This window comes from Solanum dulcamara, chromosome 5 (assembly GCF_947179165.1).
Source record: "Solanum dulcamara chromosome 5, daSolDulc1.2, whole genome shotgun sequence".
NCBI lineage: Eukaryota > Viridiplantae > Streptophyta > Magnoliopsida > Solanales > Solanaceae > Solanum > Solanum dulcamara.
Window position 1 is genome coordinate 67,182,709 of NC_077241.1, and position 18,216 is coordinate 67,200,924.

General features: G+C 34.2%; 2 protein-coding genes across 2 annotated transcripts; both read right to left on the minus strand.

Moving 5' to 3' along the window:
• Positions 1-63: 63 nt before the first annotated feature.
• On the minus strand, positions 64-10,082 carry LOC129890683 (proline-rich receptor-like protein kinase PERK1). The gene is made up of 8 exons (XM_055966183.1): positions 9,581-10,082; positions 5,528-6,016; positions 4,556-4,642; positions 4,037-4,107; positions 3,644-3,729; positions 2,729-2,876; positions 508-669; positions 64-362 (listed from the first exon to the last, which is right to left on the minus strand). Exons 1-8 carry the CDS (start codon positions 10,080-10,082, stop codon positions 198-200), a joined length of 1,710 nt encoding a protein of 569 aa, XP_055822158.1. The 3' UTR covers positions 64-197.
• Positions 10,083-12,041: 1,959 nt separating this feature from the next.
• Positions 12,042-16,044, minus strand: LOC129889428 (rhomboid-like protein 11, chloroplastic). Its single transcript, XM_055964716.1, has 7 exons — positions 15,765-16,044; positions 14,894-15,015; positions 14,490-14,575; positions 14,295-14,335; positions 13,842-14,008; positions 13,634-13,696; positions 12,042-12,610 (listed from the first exon to the last, which is right to left on the minus strand). Exons 1-7 carry the CDS (start codon positions 15,946-15,948, stop codon positions 12,437-12,439), a joined length of 837 nt encoding a protein of 278 aa, XP_055820691.1. The 5' UTR covers positions 15,949-16,044; the 3' UTR covers positions 12,042-12,436.
• Between the last annotated feature and the right edge of the window lie 2,172 nt (positions 16,045-18,216).

The following is an 18,216-nucleotide window of genomic DNA, read 5'->3' on the forward strand; positions in this document are numbered from 1 at the left end:
TACTCTCAGAAGAATCATTACTAAGTGAGACGGAACTTTGATGGTAATGACCATATATTTTATCCTCAATCACCCTTGGTTTCTACACAAGTGAAAGGAAAGAAAGGGGAAAAAGAGCTTCATTCATCTCATTCCATCTTCAGTTAGTGTACTGCCGTGAAAGCCCCGGTGCATGATTGATACAATATGTGCTGGTATTATACCATTTCTTCTTTTGATTTCAGAGTGCTGTGCTGGTTTTTCTTTAAGTTCTCAAAAAAATTGCTAACATCAGAATCAAAGTCACAAATGGTACTCTGTCCTGGTCTATTTTCCTCATCAAGTTCCAGAATAAAGGCATCGCCTTCTAAAGCACGAACTACCTGAACAGTTGTGGACCGTCTTTAGCATTTTGTTTAGAGGGTGCATGAAGTAAGAAGTAAGAAGCAGGGTTTGAGTCTATAAATCTTTTTAAAGAAATCTGGCAGCACCAACAGAAGAAAAATTAAGAAAAGAAGATATAATTACTTGACTCATTCGTGGTCTTCTCCATGATGAATGACGCACACAAGCAGCAGCACAAGCAACCATGTTAGACATCTCTTCACTGTTGTAATTTTGTCCCAAACATGGATCCACTAGACCATCAAATTTTCCATCTTCCAACGCTCTTCTAAGCAAAGGCCTTGCCTGTGTATCAGAAAGAGAGTCCTTTTATGCTATATATACAAGTGGTAAACGATAAGAAAAGAAGAGTCGACAACAATGACATGCATATCCTTGAAAGTGAATTTAAGCATTGGTCTAGAGATGATTCTAGTTCCCAAAATATTTTGTTATTTTTCTACCAGAAATGAAGTAAATTGTGTACATCTAGTTAATAAACAACCTTCAGAAATAACTAAAGCAAAAACCAAGAATATGAAAAGCAGAAACAAAGGTTACTGTTGATTCGTTATATTGGATGTACCAGAATGTTTCCTAATACAAAAATTTGAATTTGATAACGAGGTTATAATAAAACCAGTGTTTTGGACGGCGAAAGGCGACACAAGGCGACAAGGGTCTACCTCGCCACAAGGCGAGGCGATGGGCGAGGCTCTCACCTTTTTGAAGTGCAGCACCAATTAATACCAAAAAATCACAATATTTAATTGCATATATAAATAATCAAAATCGCAATAACAATAACATATTAGCAAATATTTCAATTCAAAAACTGAAATAAACAGTACATACTAAAGTCTAGAACTTGAATGAGAAAAAAACAGACCAAAAGTCAAAACAGTGAGGAAAAGTAAGAAAAAATTAGAAGAAGAAAAGAAGAAATACGTATTGGTTAGACTTTGAAGTCGCCAGAAAAGTCTGGCTAGTCGCCGGAGAAGTCTAGTTGAGTCGACTGGTTGGAGTCGCAGTCGCACTCTAAAAATGCAACTGTGCAAATTTGGAAAGAAAATCCTAAAATTACCTTTTGACTTTTAAAATCCTAAATTGGTGGCCTTTTTTAAGAAAATACAAAAGGCGACGCGTTTCTCGCCTCTCACCTTTGTCACCATGGCTTCGCCTTTTGATGATCGCCTTGCCACAAAGCTAATAGGCGATGAAGGGTTGCCTCGCCTCGCCTCTCGCCATTGGCAATAAGGCGACCGCCTTTCACAACACAAAATAAAACTGTCCTTGCAGAGATGTAAAGTTATTTCTGATTAACTAAAGTGACATAACTAAATCTCTGTGAGGAGGCCACATGCAAGAAGCTGCTAACTCTGAAATCCTTCTTTCTGATCTCAATTTCGAATTAATTTATGTAATTAGTTCTGATCAATTGTGGACTTAAGTAGAACTAACAATAATAATCTTTGAGATCAACAAAATGATTCTAGGAACCCATATCTTCAAGATTTCCTAATAAAAGGGCCTTATTGTTTGGGCAAATTTGATAGATTATAATATCAAATTCCAGGTGAACTCCATGCTTTAAGACTGAAATTTTGGACAATCTAATAGTTGCAAGAGATGCAACAGAAAAATTTAGATATGTTCCGTCCTCAAAAGGGGTGTCCAAAGTCAAATCTTTTGGTACAAGGATAACAAAGCTCTTTCAAAAACTTCTATGATGGACATGTATTTTTATGCCTTTGGTTTGACAGAGATAATATTTTCAACACCACCAGATCCTTTTGATTTTCTCATCTCTTATATACAAGGAATGTGGTCTGCCAAATTCTGATTTTAAGCCAGAGCTTTTCCATGGTTCTTTTTTCTTCTTTTCTGTAAGAGGCTGATTTTCAGTGATATTGATTGCTGCCATGATAAAATTTCTCAACCTTTATCACTCGCAAAAAAGAAAAGGAATAAAGGACAAAACTGCCCAGTATTTTTTTTTTTTGAAACTGGTAACATGAAACTACCCAGTACTTCTAAAACCACAAATGATAAACCTTCTAGAGGATCAAGAGATATAAATAGAAAGGCAACCTCAGAGAATCGCATCAGGTGCTTGCATGTTCTGCCTCAGATTAAATACAGTTCATACATAGCTTATTTAGGACAAGATTATAGTAAGATGAATGTCATTCCATATTGAGGATATGATTAGTGTAGTTGGACAGGAAGTAAATTTAAGCATTATGCTATTTAACAAGTTATGAAGGTTGCGCATAAACTTCTTACTCGTGCATCTAATTGAACATTAGTTTTAGGCACTTAAGAATGCTGAATATGGGTCAAGAAAATGGAGCAGCTAACATACCCATATGACCAAACTGCTGCATGCGGAGGATTCAGTTGAGATTATAGGTGGACGCCCTGTAATTAACTCCAGAAGCATGACTCCGAAGGAAAAGATGTCCGACTTATCTGAGGTCTTTCCACTCTGTGCATACTCTGGGGCCAGATACCTGCAAGACGTCAATTTTATCAAATACATGAAGAAATTGTGATCAGGAAATGTAGGTTTTACCTTTAGTTTTTACGTGGTTCATCTATCTGAAGCTGTATAATCTAGAAATCATTAATCATCATGAAGTACTTTAAGTTCTACAGTTTCCGAAATCTAGAAATCATTAATCATCATGAAGTACTTTAAGTTCTACAGTTTCCGAAATCCAAGCCCCTCTCCGTAACCCCCCCCCCCCCCCTTTTACCCTCCACCCTAAGGGAAAATCAAGGACTAAGAAGTCCAACACTCTCAGACACGGGAAAACAGTGGTAACGTCTCATGCACTCTTCTCATCCTCAGAGTAGCAGGAAAGCTTTGGTTATAACGCTGCGAGGAACCACAGCATCATGAGCAGGTTGACCTAAAATCAAGGTCATGCAAGTCATCAATGTCTTTAAAATCCCCAGATTTGAGAGTTCTATTCTAGCTCAATTTTCTATAGTTATCTGATTAAGATATCAGTTTGCAAGTTGGATGAAACAAAGTTAGCATGGGAAGGGCATAGCCTATGCTAAGTATGAGGTTAGCATAAAAAATGAACATTAGTAACTCTTAAACGAGGGAAGCACAAGTTTTTACTTAATAAAAGTAACAGAGACTAGTCCACCCAGTACAGTGAACTGTACATAGCAATTTTGCTTATTCTATGCTGATCTAGTCAAAAAAAAAAGTTCCTTGGGGGGATATCTAGTTCATGGGAGCAGAGACAGGGTCAATAAAACTCACCCGAAAGTTCCCACCACTCTAGTGGAGACATGACTAACATGATGGTTTGAATCAGATAAGAACTTGGCAAGTCCAAAGTCCGCAACCTGGATACAAATCAAAGTTCCCATTCATGTTAAATAAGTTATGAGGAAATACGTACTTAGTTCTCACATGAAAATTAAAGAATCAATAATGCAGTTAACATTTGCACCTGTATAGATGCTCATTTGGGTCCTAATTAATCTCATCATATGGATTTTATTGTTAAGAATAAAACACTATTTACATCAACAGCGGAAGGTGTACTCAGAAGCCAGTTGTCGATAATAGAATGCAGCCTGACCTTTCTTTGATAGTAAAGATAGAACACAAAATATAGTGGCAATACCAAAAACTGAAACACTAAGTTACCTTAGCTTCGAAGTTAGAATCAAGAAGAATATTAGCTGCCTTGATATCACGATGAATGATAGTGGGGTTACCTGCAGCCACAAGTTAGTATCTTCAGAAAATTACCTGTGGTTGCTACACCAAAAGTAGTGATATTTATCCTATTCAAGTTAATTCAAGCAACCACAATTGAATTGTCTTTTCAATACTGTCCGTATTGCTAGCTCCCGTGCTACAGATGATACACCTACCATTTCATGTTATTCATGACCACTTGACAGAGCGCAAAGATAGATTGACATCTATATCAAATTGGTAGTAGTAGAAGAAAAATATATTAAACTATTTGATTTCATATTTGACAGGAAAGAACATGGCACATGAATTAGATGGAGAAAGTACAGTTTCCCTGATGCATATTCATGTGAATCTTTGACAAATTAAGAATTATTATGGCCTTCTGCTATCCATTAGCAGACCCTAGAACCTAGGTATTAAGAACAAACATAGGAAGCCAAGGTAGAGATGAAGCGCACTCACAGTCTTCATGCAGATAGGCCAATCCTTTGGCTGACCCTATAGCAATTTTTATTCTAGATGCCCATTCCATAAAGGATTGTGCTGCCCCTGCATATCATACAATCTGTTCTAATTAGCATCTTGGTAGAAAGACATTTATATCAGAGGAACTTATGCAAACTCTATTCAATCGGATATTTAGAAGTGATCAGAGAAGTATAAACTGATACAAGAGCATTTCTGTAAAACAAAAGTTCAAAAGAAAACATCCATCAGGATGAATAGGAACATTCTTTATACTAAGCCTTAAAATAGATGATGAAGCAAAGCAAATCACACATCTAAAATGTGACCCTTATGAGAGATCCTCGATCAAGTGTACCTCACATGAAGTGTGTTAACATAACAAACCATAAGGGTATAGATGGAAACCAACTGTTAGAAAAACAAGTGACAGATACCAGGATGAACCAATATTTTAACCTAAAATATGAAAAGTATGTGGACAATTGCAATTGAAGTGCAAGAGACAGCGGAAGATATTAAATGCTGGTCTTTCCAAAAGCATACAAATATCAGTGCTTTAACATGCAAGATTAAAGGGCTTGGGACACAGAAGTAGCATGGATTTGCAAGCTCTTCTTTTACCTCCACTTGTTAAAAAATCATGGTTTCATGAAATTATAGGCTGCCTTTGTGTGGTATAGGCAAAGAACACTGAGGAATATTACTTAAAAAGGCTTGGTTAAGTACCCCCTTAAAGATTGTCCATTTAGTATGGACCTCATAACTGGTGAGGTGTATTTACATACAAAATCAGTACAGTGAAACTAAGCTGGACTAAGGAAGTCCCATTAAGGTATATTTATTTCAACTTCACTTATAAATTTTCTGCTGTATAAATATTAGCAGAATTCAAAAAATGACTTGTGCTGATCACAAAATTTTATTGATACGGGATTCTACAAACATCCAGAATTAAGGAGAACATACCATGTAAATGATACTCTAAGGTTCTGTTGGAAACAAATTCGTAAACAAGCAACCTCTTTATTCCATTCATGCAGTATCCAACCAAAGACACAAGATGTTTGTGATGCACTCGGCTAATAGTCTCTACTTCTGCTTGAAATTCACGCTCCCCTTGATGGCTACCAACTTTCAACTGTTTAACTGCAATCTCTCTTCCTGTAGAGAGGACTCCTTTGTGTACATACCCAAATCCACCTTCACCTAGAAGGTTGGATGTAGAGAATCCACTAGTTGCTGACCACAGCTCTTCATATGTGAAATTGCCACCGGAAACAGCTAAAGCCACTATGTGGTCTTTTGGTGAAAAATGATTGTCAGCGTCTGAATTGGAATGAGCATTGTTGTCTAAGCAGTGAAGTGGTCGGAATGACGTCACTTGCTTTGGGGAAACAGGAGAACCATTTGCTACATTTTTCTGTTTAAAACTTTGACGCAGAACATGGTACAAATCTGATGAATCGACCGAAACAATTAACAACTGAATATACCAAGTTGAACTCATAATGATTAGTGAACAACTTTTTGAACTCATGTTGATAGATTAAGCTACTAAATTTCATAATATCAACAATTTAGACCCCATTCTAAAGGCAAATTGCAGTCAATGAAAACAAGTTCTGAACAAGGAGCCAGCCAAAACAAAATTTAAGCATTATATTTGGTTAGACGGGACGTTTCACATTTAGGAGATTAATGTCCAAACGGTCACATTTCCGGAATGACATGGCATATTTAAAAGCATAAGATTCTAAGGATACTTTTGGTATGTGACATATACCAGATTATGTCTCAAAAGTCCCTTTTTTCTTCTTAAAAGTGCATACACATTCAAACACAATCATATAAATGAACTTAAGAAGTATAAAATTCTAAGAAATGATAATTGTCTGTCACAAATGAATTTAGAAACATAAGTCACTATTTTCATTACTAGTAAAGTTTTAAAGAAGTTACTATTAAATTGTAAGAGAAAAAAATAACAATTTGGATCACTAAATTTTCAATAGCTGAATTTAGAGGTAAAAGTCCTCACTTAATCTGTAAAAAGGATTGTTAAGCCACACTATGAAAGTTTGGGAGAGGGTGGTGGAGATAAGAATGAGAAAGGGTGTGTCTATAACCGTTAAACAGTTTGGACTCATGCCGGGGTGTTCGACTACAGAAGCCATGCATCTCGTAAGGCGATTGATGGAGCACTACAGAGAAAGAAAGCGGCACTTACATATGGTGGTCATTGACTTCAAAAAATCTTACGACAAAGTCCTTATGGGGTTCTATGGAAATGATTGGAGGCTTACATTAGGGCAGTTAAGGATATGTATGATGGTGTCAAAATCCAAGTGAGGATAGTAGGAGGACACTCAGATCACTTTTTAGCTATGTTGCTTGGACTCTTCAAAAATGTCAACGGGTGCATGTTGGACTCTCCAAAAGTAGTGTATTTTTGGAGAATCCAATACGGGGTGTGGCATCAAAAGCGAAGAGTCCGCGCAACTAAGCTTTCTAGTCATGATGGGGTTGTATCAAGGATCGGTTCTTTAACATGTTTCAATTTGCCAAGTGATGGATGAGGGTGTGGCATATTCAAGGATGTGCCGTGGTGTATACTATTTGCAGAGGAAATAGTTTTGATTGACGAGACATACAATGGAGTTAACAATAGGTTGGAGGTTTGGAGACATATCCTGGAGTCTTAAGGGGTTCAGGTTGAGCAGGACTAAGACAAAATACTTAGAGTGCAAGTCAGTGACGTAATCCATGTGGAAGATGTGGAAGTAAGGATTAATACACAAGTCATTCCAAGAAAGAAAGTTTCAAGTATCTGAGGTAAGTTATTTAAGGAAATGGAGAGATTGAAGATGATGTTCATATCGTATTAGAGCGGTGTGGATGAAATGGAAGCTAGTATCTGGTGTCTTGTATGATAAGAATGTGTCACTGATCCTGAAAGGTAAGTGTTATAGAGTGGTACCAACTATCTTGTATGGAGTGGAATGTTGGTCGGTGAAGAACTCGCATATCTAGAAGACGAGAGTAGTTGAAATGACGATGTTGAGATACATGTGCATTCATACTTGGACAAATAGAACCAAGCTATTCAGGAAGGTAGGAGTGACCTCTATGATAAACAAGACGAGAGAGGTGAGGCTGAGATGGTTCGGCTGCAGTGCTATTAAAAGCGACGACACGCTCGCTTTAAGCGTGAAGTGGAGCACTAGCTTGTTGCTTTAATGCCTTGGAGCGATGCGATTGTGAAGAAGCGTGTGCTTCTAGGACTGCAGCGAGAAGCCTGCTTTTATTTAAAGCGAGAAAAGCATTAACTAGGATTTTTTTTGGTTTTTTGTAATTCTGTAAAACTACTTATGGGAAGTTTTCCAAACATTTCCCTCCATTGTGCAACTGCTGCTGCGACTCAAGGTAAGTTTTTCTTCTTCTTCTTCTTTTTCTCTTCTTCTCTTCTTTTTTAGTTTCTCTGCTGAGACCCTGATGGGATTTTCGTTTTTCAATTTGTTGTAGGTCGCGTTACTCTATTTTTTTTCCTTTCTGATTTAAGCTTCTCTGCTACTGGCTAATGCACCGTACTATGCTCTGTTTTTTTGTGATTTGTATATCTTTCTATATGCTCTGTTTTTTTTTTCTGATTTGCAATATCATCTACTCTACTTTAAGACGCACTGCCATACTTTGTGATTTGTCTTTGTTTCTATTTTTGTTGTCCTGTGAAATCTGTCTCATGGCAGAGTTAAGATTTTCGTCAAGCTGTCACACTTTGGGACAATTTAAAAAATAAAGGGTCAGATATCTTTTAATTTTATGGTCTAAACGGTGTTTATACTAAATGGAACTAAAAAAGTTATTCAAAAAGCCCCTACCAAGGCTTGAACCCAAGCCTGGGCTATTTTTCTTTTTTATGTAAAAGTGTTCAACAATTAGTATATATCCAATAATATCAATATTTAACATATATACTCACAAAAATTTTCCAACAAAGGTTGTTCATCTGACCACCCATAATTAGGTGTAGCTCCGCCTCTGTGTTATGACTTATGAGGATTATTAACTATCTATTTCTAGTATCTATTGTTTACTTTTTAATCTAAGAATTGAAAGATTTGCTTAATATATTACTTTTTATTGAGTTCTTGGTTATTTAGCTATGCAAATTTAATGTTTTTTATTTTTGTACTAAATAGCGCGTGTGCTTCGCTTCACGCTTCGTTGAAGTGAACCCTCGTCGTTTTTTCCGCTTTTCTCTTCCCAAAATACTAGGTTCAAACATGTGAAGAGAAGATGCATAAATACGGTGTTGAATAGGTGTGAAAGGTTGGCTATAGTGGGTATAAGGATAGGCGGGCCGAAGAAGTCATGAGGAGAGGTGATTAGACAAGACATGACTTACCTGCAGCTTACCATGCACATGACCCTAAATAGGAATATAGAAAGATCGATGATTAGGATAGAAGGTTAGTAAGTAGTAGGGCATTGTCTAATTCCCTTACCAGTATTGTTATATTATTACCCTCTTACTATCTTTTTCTTCAACTTTAGTAGTACCTATTGTTTCCTTTGTTCAGTTATCGTGTTATTTATTATAGCTACTTGTTCTATTCTTAATTATTTTCAACATGGTCTAATTTGCTACTTTTTGATATGTTTACTCGAGTTGGGGTCTATCGAAAATAATATCTCTATTTTCACAAAATAAGATAAAGCTATGTACACATCCACCTTTTCAAATCTCACTTATACGATTATACTGGATGTGTTGTTGTATAAAATGTCAAGCCAGAAAGGAAATAAATTACTGAAAATAAATAGAATATTAAAAGCTTGATGAGCAAAAGAAAAATATTTTCTGGTAGTTGGAACACATTTAATATTTGATACTAGCTAAAGCTTAATATATGATTATACTGTGTTGTTGTTGTGTATATGTGTGTATATATATATAAATTATCTGAAGCTTGATGTAAAAATAAAATAAAACATATGTACCAAACTGAAAAAGCTTACTTTTTGGCAGTGGAGATTCATGATCATGTAATTTTCCACTTTTAATCTTATTCCTGCAACAAACGAATAGTATAATTACAGCAACAATGAAGAAAGCTCCGGTAACGCCTACAGAAATTCCGATTACAGATCCGATTGATGTACTTGAGGACGGCGATTGAACTTTAATCGGCGAAGTTTCCTCTGTCGAAACTGGTGTAGAAGAAGAATCATTCACAGGATACAATAACGCCGTTACCGGCGGCGGTGGTGATGCAAGTACTGGAAGAGGCTTCGGTAACGGAGGAGTAAACATCGTCCGCGGCGGCGGTGGATGTAAAGCGACTTTGTCATCGATAGGTTCAATTATTGGGTTTAACGACGCGTTTCCAGATGATGGCGACGGCGAAGGCGGTAGTGGTGAATGTGTAAAATTAATCACTGTTGGCGGCGGTTTAGGAATGGCTTTTGAAGTGAAATCATTTCCGGCTTCCGACGACGGCGATGGTGAATGTGGAGGCATAGGAGTTATGGAGTGGAAGTGAGAGATGCATGGAGAAGAAAGTGATTATGAGGTAATTAATTAATTAATTAAGATATATAATTAGTTCCTAATACAACTGCTTAAGTAGTGGACGTGAGAAATTAGAGACCCCCACTATGTACACTACTCACTAACTAGAGAGTGTCACATTAATTACTGTATTTTTTATTTTTTATTTTATTTTTTTGTGGCTTCTTATTTTAGGATAATTTTAAGATTATTTTAGGATATTTGTTGTTGTTGTTGTTGTTATTGCATTATGTCATTATGGGTAAGGGTTGGGCATAATCTGGTTCAAATCAAAAAAATCGATCGAATTGATTGTTTTTTTAAAATTTCGGTTTCGATTTGATTCTGTTTTAAATTCTAAAAATTTAGTTATTTGGTTCGATTTTCAATTTTTAGCTATTTTAATTTGGTTGACCGAAAAATCAAAATTTATCTATATATTTTCCACAGTAGAGGCGCCTAAATCCTGTTGCCTAAAACCACAAGCAGTAGCCTGTAGGAGGGCTGCGTGTGCACTCGATCTCTTTATATATATTCTCATTGCAATTCATTAAATCTCTTCATATATATTTTGAACAAAATTTATTTTTGCTTATGTCTATTTTACTTTTTTTCCTTGTGTGAATATTAGTTCATTAGTTGTGCATGTGTGTTATATTTTTATCTTTGATTGAAACATACGAGCAATGGTATTTTTTCAAAAAAATCATATGAAAGACTGAAGGAGGTGAATTTGTTCAACTAATCTCACAAATTGAAAATTGAACCGAAATTGTGAAAACTGAACTAAACCGAATTTATTTTAGTTTGATTTGAATTAATATTTTCACAAATCGAAAATCGAAAAATCGAACGAAAAATTTGCAAACTGAACCGAATTGACCGAACGCCCAGCCCTAATTATCTTGTCAACAAGATCGAGGCCTTAATTTTTAACGTGGCTTTTTATTTTTGGATAATCTTTAGATTTTTTAGTTATGCTTATGTGAGCTTATTTGCATTTTCTGTCCCAAAATATCAAGATCATGTGAGATTGTAAAAAGGGAATTGCGATTTAAAGGGGATATATCTTTGGTTGAAAAAATAGTGCATATGTTTCATCTAATAAATGATACACATTTATACTTTTCGTTAACATACTTATATTTATTGAATTGATAAAAATTTGAAAAATAATTTTTAAAATTTTAAAAATGTCATGTGGTTTTAAAAAGTTACTTCACTCATTTTTCCCTTTCCAAACCTGACTCAAATGGAAAAAAAATTAATAAAAAATTCCTCTTTTGCTTAGTCATAAAATGAGTTTGGATCAAGTTTGAAGTAGTAAAAAATAAAAGGTGAGGTAATTTTTTTAAAGTCACGTAACATTTTTGTAATTAAAAAATTAGTTTTAAATTAGGTTTTTAAATTCTTAACAAAAAGGAAAAATGTGCATCATTCATTAACCGACGAAAATATATACGCACAATTTATTAGACGATGAGAATATTTATGCACCACTTTTTAAATAAAGAGAATATTCACTTTAAATCGTAAAGTCGAGATATATTTGTTGTTTTTCCCCTTGTATAAATGATGAAGTTTGTGGTAGGCTTGTAGTCGTATTAACTAGTCAATTCATGATAAATTTTCATAATAAAAATATCATTATGCTCATTTAAGCACGTATGCATGATATTGGCATAAAATAAAATTTACCTGATTAGTGAGAATTTATATTAATTAAATAAATTTTAATTTGAAGGACCAAAGGGAATAGTACTAGTAAAAGAAAAAATGTCTGTCTTAATTAGGTAAGTATAAATATCTTTAACAACTTAGCCTAATGATAAGAAAAACATAAAGAGGAGCAATGGAAATTTCTTAAAATTTTGTGACTTAAAAGGGAGAAATTTATAATTGAGGAAGTAGTAATTATGAAAAACAATATTTCTTGAATATATATCTTCAATTTGATCAACATTAAACCCTTCAATGATTCCCTCCTATAATAATTCAGTAATAGTACAATTCCACATTTATGCTATCTGCAGATGAAACAAGCCTATGATGTATGACAGAATTCAAAGACAATGTGTTGGCTAACTGAACAAAACAATTATCTATACATGCTACTCAATGGTTTAACAAAATATATACACCATGTAATTTCTGGTGTTACATTGATACATCCTATCCACACAAATTACCAAAACTGTCCTGTTCTTGGTAAAATTCAGTCTACTAAAAATCTGTGTAAAATGCCCGTCTGTCATTGAACTGATTTGCTTTACTCAATAACCAATTTAATAGTACATGTTTGTGAAAAACTCAATTCTTAGGAGTCACTTCTTATTGTTCCGTGCATCCGGTTCACTAGAAATTCCACTCAGCAGCCATATCAAAGCAATGCCAATTAGGGCGCCAGAAAGATGTGCGATGTGATTAACATTTTGTAAGGCGGATCCTCCATTAATACCTCCTGCTAATCCTGTTGAAGCTTGGGCTGCTTCCATCACCTGCAGGAACAGAGGCCAAGTTCCTTCGATTAAAAAAAATAAAAAACTAAATAGAAACTTGGGAAGAGTAAGCAGCATTCATTGAATTGATCATCATCACTAGGAGTACTAGTTGGTTTGCCAGACACAAAGAGAGTTTTGGTATTTTTCTTCTCTAGGTTACTCCTTATACCAAGTGAAGTGAAGTAACTAAAACTGAATTCGGGATCTACTAGCTTAGCCCTCCCTCATTTCTATTACTCCACTATAATTTTAGCACTAAAAATGCAACTTCATCTTTTTGGATTATGAAATAAGGTGGGATAACCAGTAAATACTGAATTCATACTTTGAGAGATGTCATTGGCAAAATGTAATATGATATGACAGTTAGGAAATCAGTGAAATCTACAGTAGTTCATAATCTATGATTCAGATGAGGAATTTCATTTGAAAACTAACACATGTAGGAGAGTGGACTATCAAGTTTTAGATCCCTTAAAGATCAAAGTTATGCCACTAGATTGTTTTTTTTGATAACCGTCCTACCACCTCCCACCCGCAATAGGTACTAAATAATTCAATCCACCAAGGTTAGGACAAATGAGAAGAAATCACCTACGTATTTTTGTCTCTGCAGGAATTTGAACCTGAGGGCTGAGACCTCATGGTTCTAACTAGTCACACCTTTGGGTGCACGGAAGAGAACTAGATTACCGACATCATTACTTAGAACCTTTCCAATAAACATTTTTATAATTGTTACTAATTTAAAATAAGAAAGAAACCATAATATTGTCACAGCCTTGTGAAAGCAATTGACCTAGAACTTCATGTTGAAGTGTGTTAAATTTGGGGAAAAATTTAATCTTTTGCGCTATAACCCTTGTAAATATATGTGGTAACCCTAGTAGACTGCTTTGTTTATCAATTAAGCTATATGTCATGAAAGAAATTTGACATGAATCTAGCTGACTTGGATAAGTAACAAGGTCACATATGATGGATTAGATTTCAATTTGCGGGAAAAAGTGGAGAGGATACCCTTTCTATAACAAACTGTCCCAATATAAGTACTTCAAGAATCTTTCTCCAGTCCCAAGACATCTGCAGTAAAAACCAAGATGGTTAGACTGGTTTACCAATCAAGCACAACAGTATACTGTCTCTGTACGTCAATCTCTAGTCACAGATATTGATATTAAACTGAGGCACATAAACAAATGCAATAAAAGAAAAATGCAGAAATCACCTTCACAAGTACACTAATAGCAAAGAGTCCAAACACTGCACCAGACGCACCAACAGAAACGGCATTTCTTGGCAGAATCAACCATGAGACAAGGTTAGCCCCAGCCCCAGTTAATATATAAGAAAGCCACAATCCAAAGTTTCCTTCCTCCTCTTCAACGAGTTTACCTACAAGCTTAAAGTAGGTTAACGTCTATGTTTATCATCTGCAATCAAGTATAGTGAAAATTTATCCTGAAGGGTCGTTTGGTTGGGAACAAATTATCCCGGAATTACTTATCCGGGGATAAGTTCTTCCACCATATATAAATGGTGGGATAAATAATCCAAGGATTACCTAATACCTCCAACCAAATGCACGATAAAATAATCCTGCATTTTATCCTGGGATTATTATACCTTGTACCTGACACCAAACGACTCCTAAGAGTATAACAAGAAACAGATGTCTTACCAAAAATATACAAAAAGAAAAGGTTGCTTGAGAGGTGGTTCCTGTTGAGTGAAATGCAGATGGAAAAAAAAAATTAGAAACCTAAGTGATAAACGGAACAAGAGAGAAAGCAACTTATAATTCCGCTGGATTATGAATGTTTTACTTTCCATATCTAGTATTTGCAAGAAGAACTTAAATACTGTACATCCTCACCAATTAAAATGACAGAATGTTGCAGTCACAAACTGGTACCAAGCAGGCCGATTGTGGTATAAGTATAATGCTTTTACTCCCCGAACCTGATATAATCATTTTTTCTATTAGATCCCTTTATTCCAGCAGACAAGAGTAACATTATCTTCATAGAGTCCAGGTGGATAACACCCTTCAGATGGCTGAGTGCCACTACTATACATGTTCAATTGCTTATCTCTCATCATGCCACCCTAACCACTCATATTCAACAGCCCTAGTCCACCTTACCAGGGCTGGGTGCTTGTTCAATAGCATACTGAATGAAATGAATCATAAATATTTGTTGTGCCAATTATCTTGACGCCATCGAATTAAATATATTCAATAGGAGCTGCAATAAGGGGGAAAAGCAATTTCCAAACCTGGAAGACATGATCTGCTACATATATTCCCAGGTTAAGAAGTAGAATCCAGAAAATCCCATTGACACGCTTGTCTGGTTTCTTCCCTTCAGGCTTCAGAATTTCCAGCTGTGAGATCATATCTAACAAAGGGGACATTTAACAGCTTAATATATTTTCTAAAATCACATTCTTCATACATGTTAAATTAAGAAATAATCGAACAGAGGAAATACATGAGCAATCAATCCCATATAAATTCAGGCCACATATGGCACGGAAGGAAGTAGATTTTTGAACTGTAGAGTAAACTAACACAAGAGAAATATCCAAATTGCCTTTAAACTTCTAAACCCTCTAAAATTAATTTTTTTTTAAAAAAGGGTAGCTACAAAACAGATTCTTATCAACCCTTTTCTTTACCATACTAGCATTTCTCATATTTGAAATGTCTATCTGGGCACTAGGAATAAGAGAAGAGATTGTGTACATTTCTTGGTTCATACATAGATATAGAGGCACAAACGATACCCTAAGTAATCATCCCAACTCTTCTTCACCTTCAATTATCAATTCAACCGACACTAGCACTCTCTTTCTGCCCAACAATTCCTCATTGCTATTTATATCTAAAAGACCCTTCTATTTCTCAAACTCTTAAAGGAGAATGTAGAAAAAGATGCACATTTTACTTTATTCTAGCTAGCAAACGACGCTACTGTCACCAAAAATAACTAAAAACGAGAGAGAACAGCGATAATTGAGTTAAGTTGACTAAACACCAGTATATTTGGAGAGATGGATAAACCCATTTCACAGAGTGGGTTTGAGATTCTATCCACTAATCATAAATTCAAAAAATACCATACCAAAAGAAAGATAAAGCTCTTACCGGAATCATTGTTTTTACAGAGAAGACGAGTTGAAGTGGTTGGAGTAATAGATGAAGTTTTGAGTTTAAGGGGCAGTTTAGGAAGAGGAATTAATGGAGGTGTAGATAGCGGCATCGCCATGGGCATCAAAATATTGTGTTTGAAGCCCAGATGGTACTGATACTGAAGCTGAAGCTGTTTCATTGCCGGAAAATCAAGAATGTGGAGGCAGCCGCTGTTTTTTTTTTTATTTCTCCTCCATATACACGATACTAATAATAATAATTGGTTTCCTAATTTGGAACCTCTGTACCGAGAAAATCCTGTTGGCAAGTGGATGAGTCTAAAATGCTCTATTCAAATTTAATAGGGATTGAGCTTTGAATATCGAATAGAAAGTTAAAATACAATTTATTTTATGAAAAAAGGTCTAAAATGTTCTCAAATTATTAAAAATAATATAGAAATGCTCTTTATTTATCTATTGGGTCTCCTTGACATCCATTTTTAGGTTCAAAAATGACTTTTTTTTAACGAAAAAGGATATTTTAGGCTCAATCGATGGATGAGGGGCATTCTTGTATCATTTTTAATAATTCGAGGCATTTTAAGCCATTTTCGTAATTAAAATTTTGTTAAATAAATTTTGATTTATAATTAATTTTGAATAATTAAATTGTAACCAATAGATGGCCGCCACGTGTTTAAAAAAATTATTCAAATTATTAAATTAAAATTTTGTTAAATAAATTTTAATTTATAATTAATTTTAAATAATTAAATTGTAACAAATAGATGGTTGCCACGTGTTTAAAAAAATTATTCAAATTATTTAATTAAAATTCTGTTGAAAGGGCCTAAAATACCCTCGAACTATTGAAAATAGTACAAAAATGTCCCTCATCCATATATTGGCCTAAAATCCCCTTTTCCGTTAAAGAAAAAGTCATTTTTGGATCTAAAGATATTAATGACATTTTAGGCCCAATAGATGGATGAAAGACAATTTTATACCATTTTCAATAGTTTAAGAACATTTTAGATCCTTTTCCATTTATTTTATTTCTAATTTTATATTTTTTTTCCAGAAAAAGACCAAAATTATCCCTTATCTTTGCCTTAAAGACAAAATGATCCTCATTCTTTCATATGGAGCACTGATAATCTTTGTAAAAATGGTGCAGACTTAGTCTGCTAAATATTTTCCATCAATCATTAACGGAAATCGCTCACTTGCGTGTCACCCATTAAATTAAATTAAAAAATTTCCTCATTATTTATAATCTCCATAATATTATGAGCAGATTTATTTATATAATTATATAGATGCTGTGTCCAATCTTTTGGTAGGGTTGTTTAAATCAAATACAATCAAAATCAATAACTTAAATTGGTAAAATATTATAGATTTATCGACAATAAGTTATTAAATTTATGATTCAGTAAAAATAATAACATACTTAATATAGTCTCATTAATGGGGCATGGAAATGATAGAGATGCACACATCTTACCTTTTTATTTTTTAGATATAAAAGTTGTTTCTGAAAGATCCAGCGACTCAAAAATTTACAATCCGAAAAAAGATTTATTTTTTATTTTTTTGCGAATTATCAATTTTATATCGATTTATGATTTTTCTTAACGAGTAATCAATAACCCGATAATAAATATTAAATTATAATTTTATGCTTAATCTATAGTAACGAGCTCTTATTTTCGACTTGAAGTGTGTTTCTAAAATTCTGGACAATTTACATGTTTTGCATTGCTATATCAATAGTTACATAATGAATAACTTGGATATTGATATTATATATTTAGGTTTTTCGCAATCTTTTCTTTAGGATTTCTGGATGTGCATATTTAATTTGGATATTGATAATATATTTAGTTTTATAATATATAATATTTGTATGTTGCATATTGCGTAGATGTTATTTAGCTTGATTGTGTTTCAATGTTTTATTTTAATTTAAAAATTAACAATTTAATTAATAATGGATATCTTAATTTTCAAATGATTTAGTGTATCTATAAATTGCTAAGTTGAATCAATATCTGAGGCTGATATTAATTGCGAATACAATGAATCCTACCGCTCAAAATTAATTCATTTGGTGACCTTAATAATTAACCTTCATTGTTGCTTAATGAATGGACAAAATGAGCGAAACATCGTAAATTTGGACGAAAAATGTTTGGAAGACTAATACTGCACCATTTTTAAAAAGAAGAAATATTATTAGTGCTCCCTACAAAAGGATGAGGATCATTTTGAGTCTTTAAGGCAAAGATAAGGGACAATTTTGGTCCTTTTCTCTTTTTTTTTCCCACAAAATATTTTTAATTTAAAAACAAGAAATTTGTATAATAACAAATACTTAACAAATATGAAAAGATAATAATTTTTTCTATTTAAATTTTAACTATTATTTTTTCTGGTTAAACTTAAATGATTTTTAGTAAGCA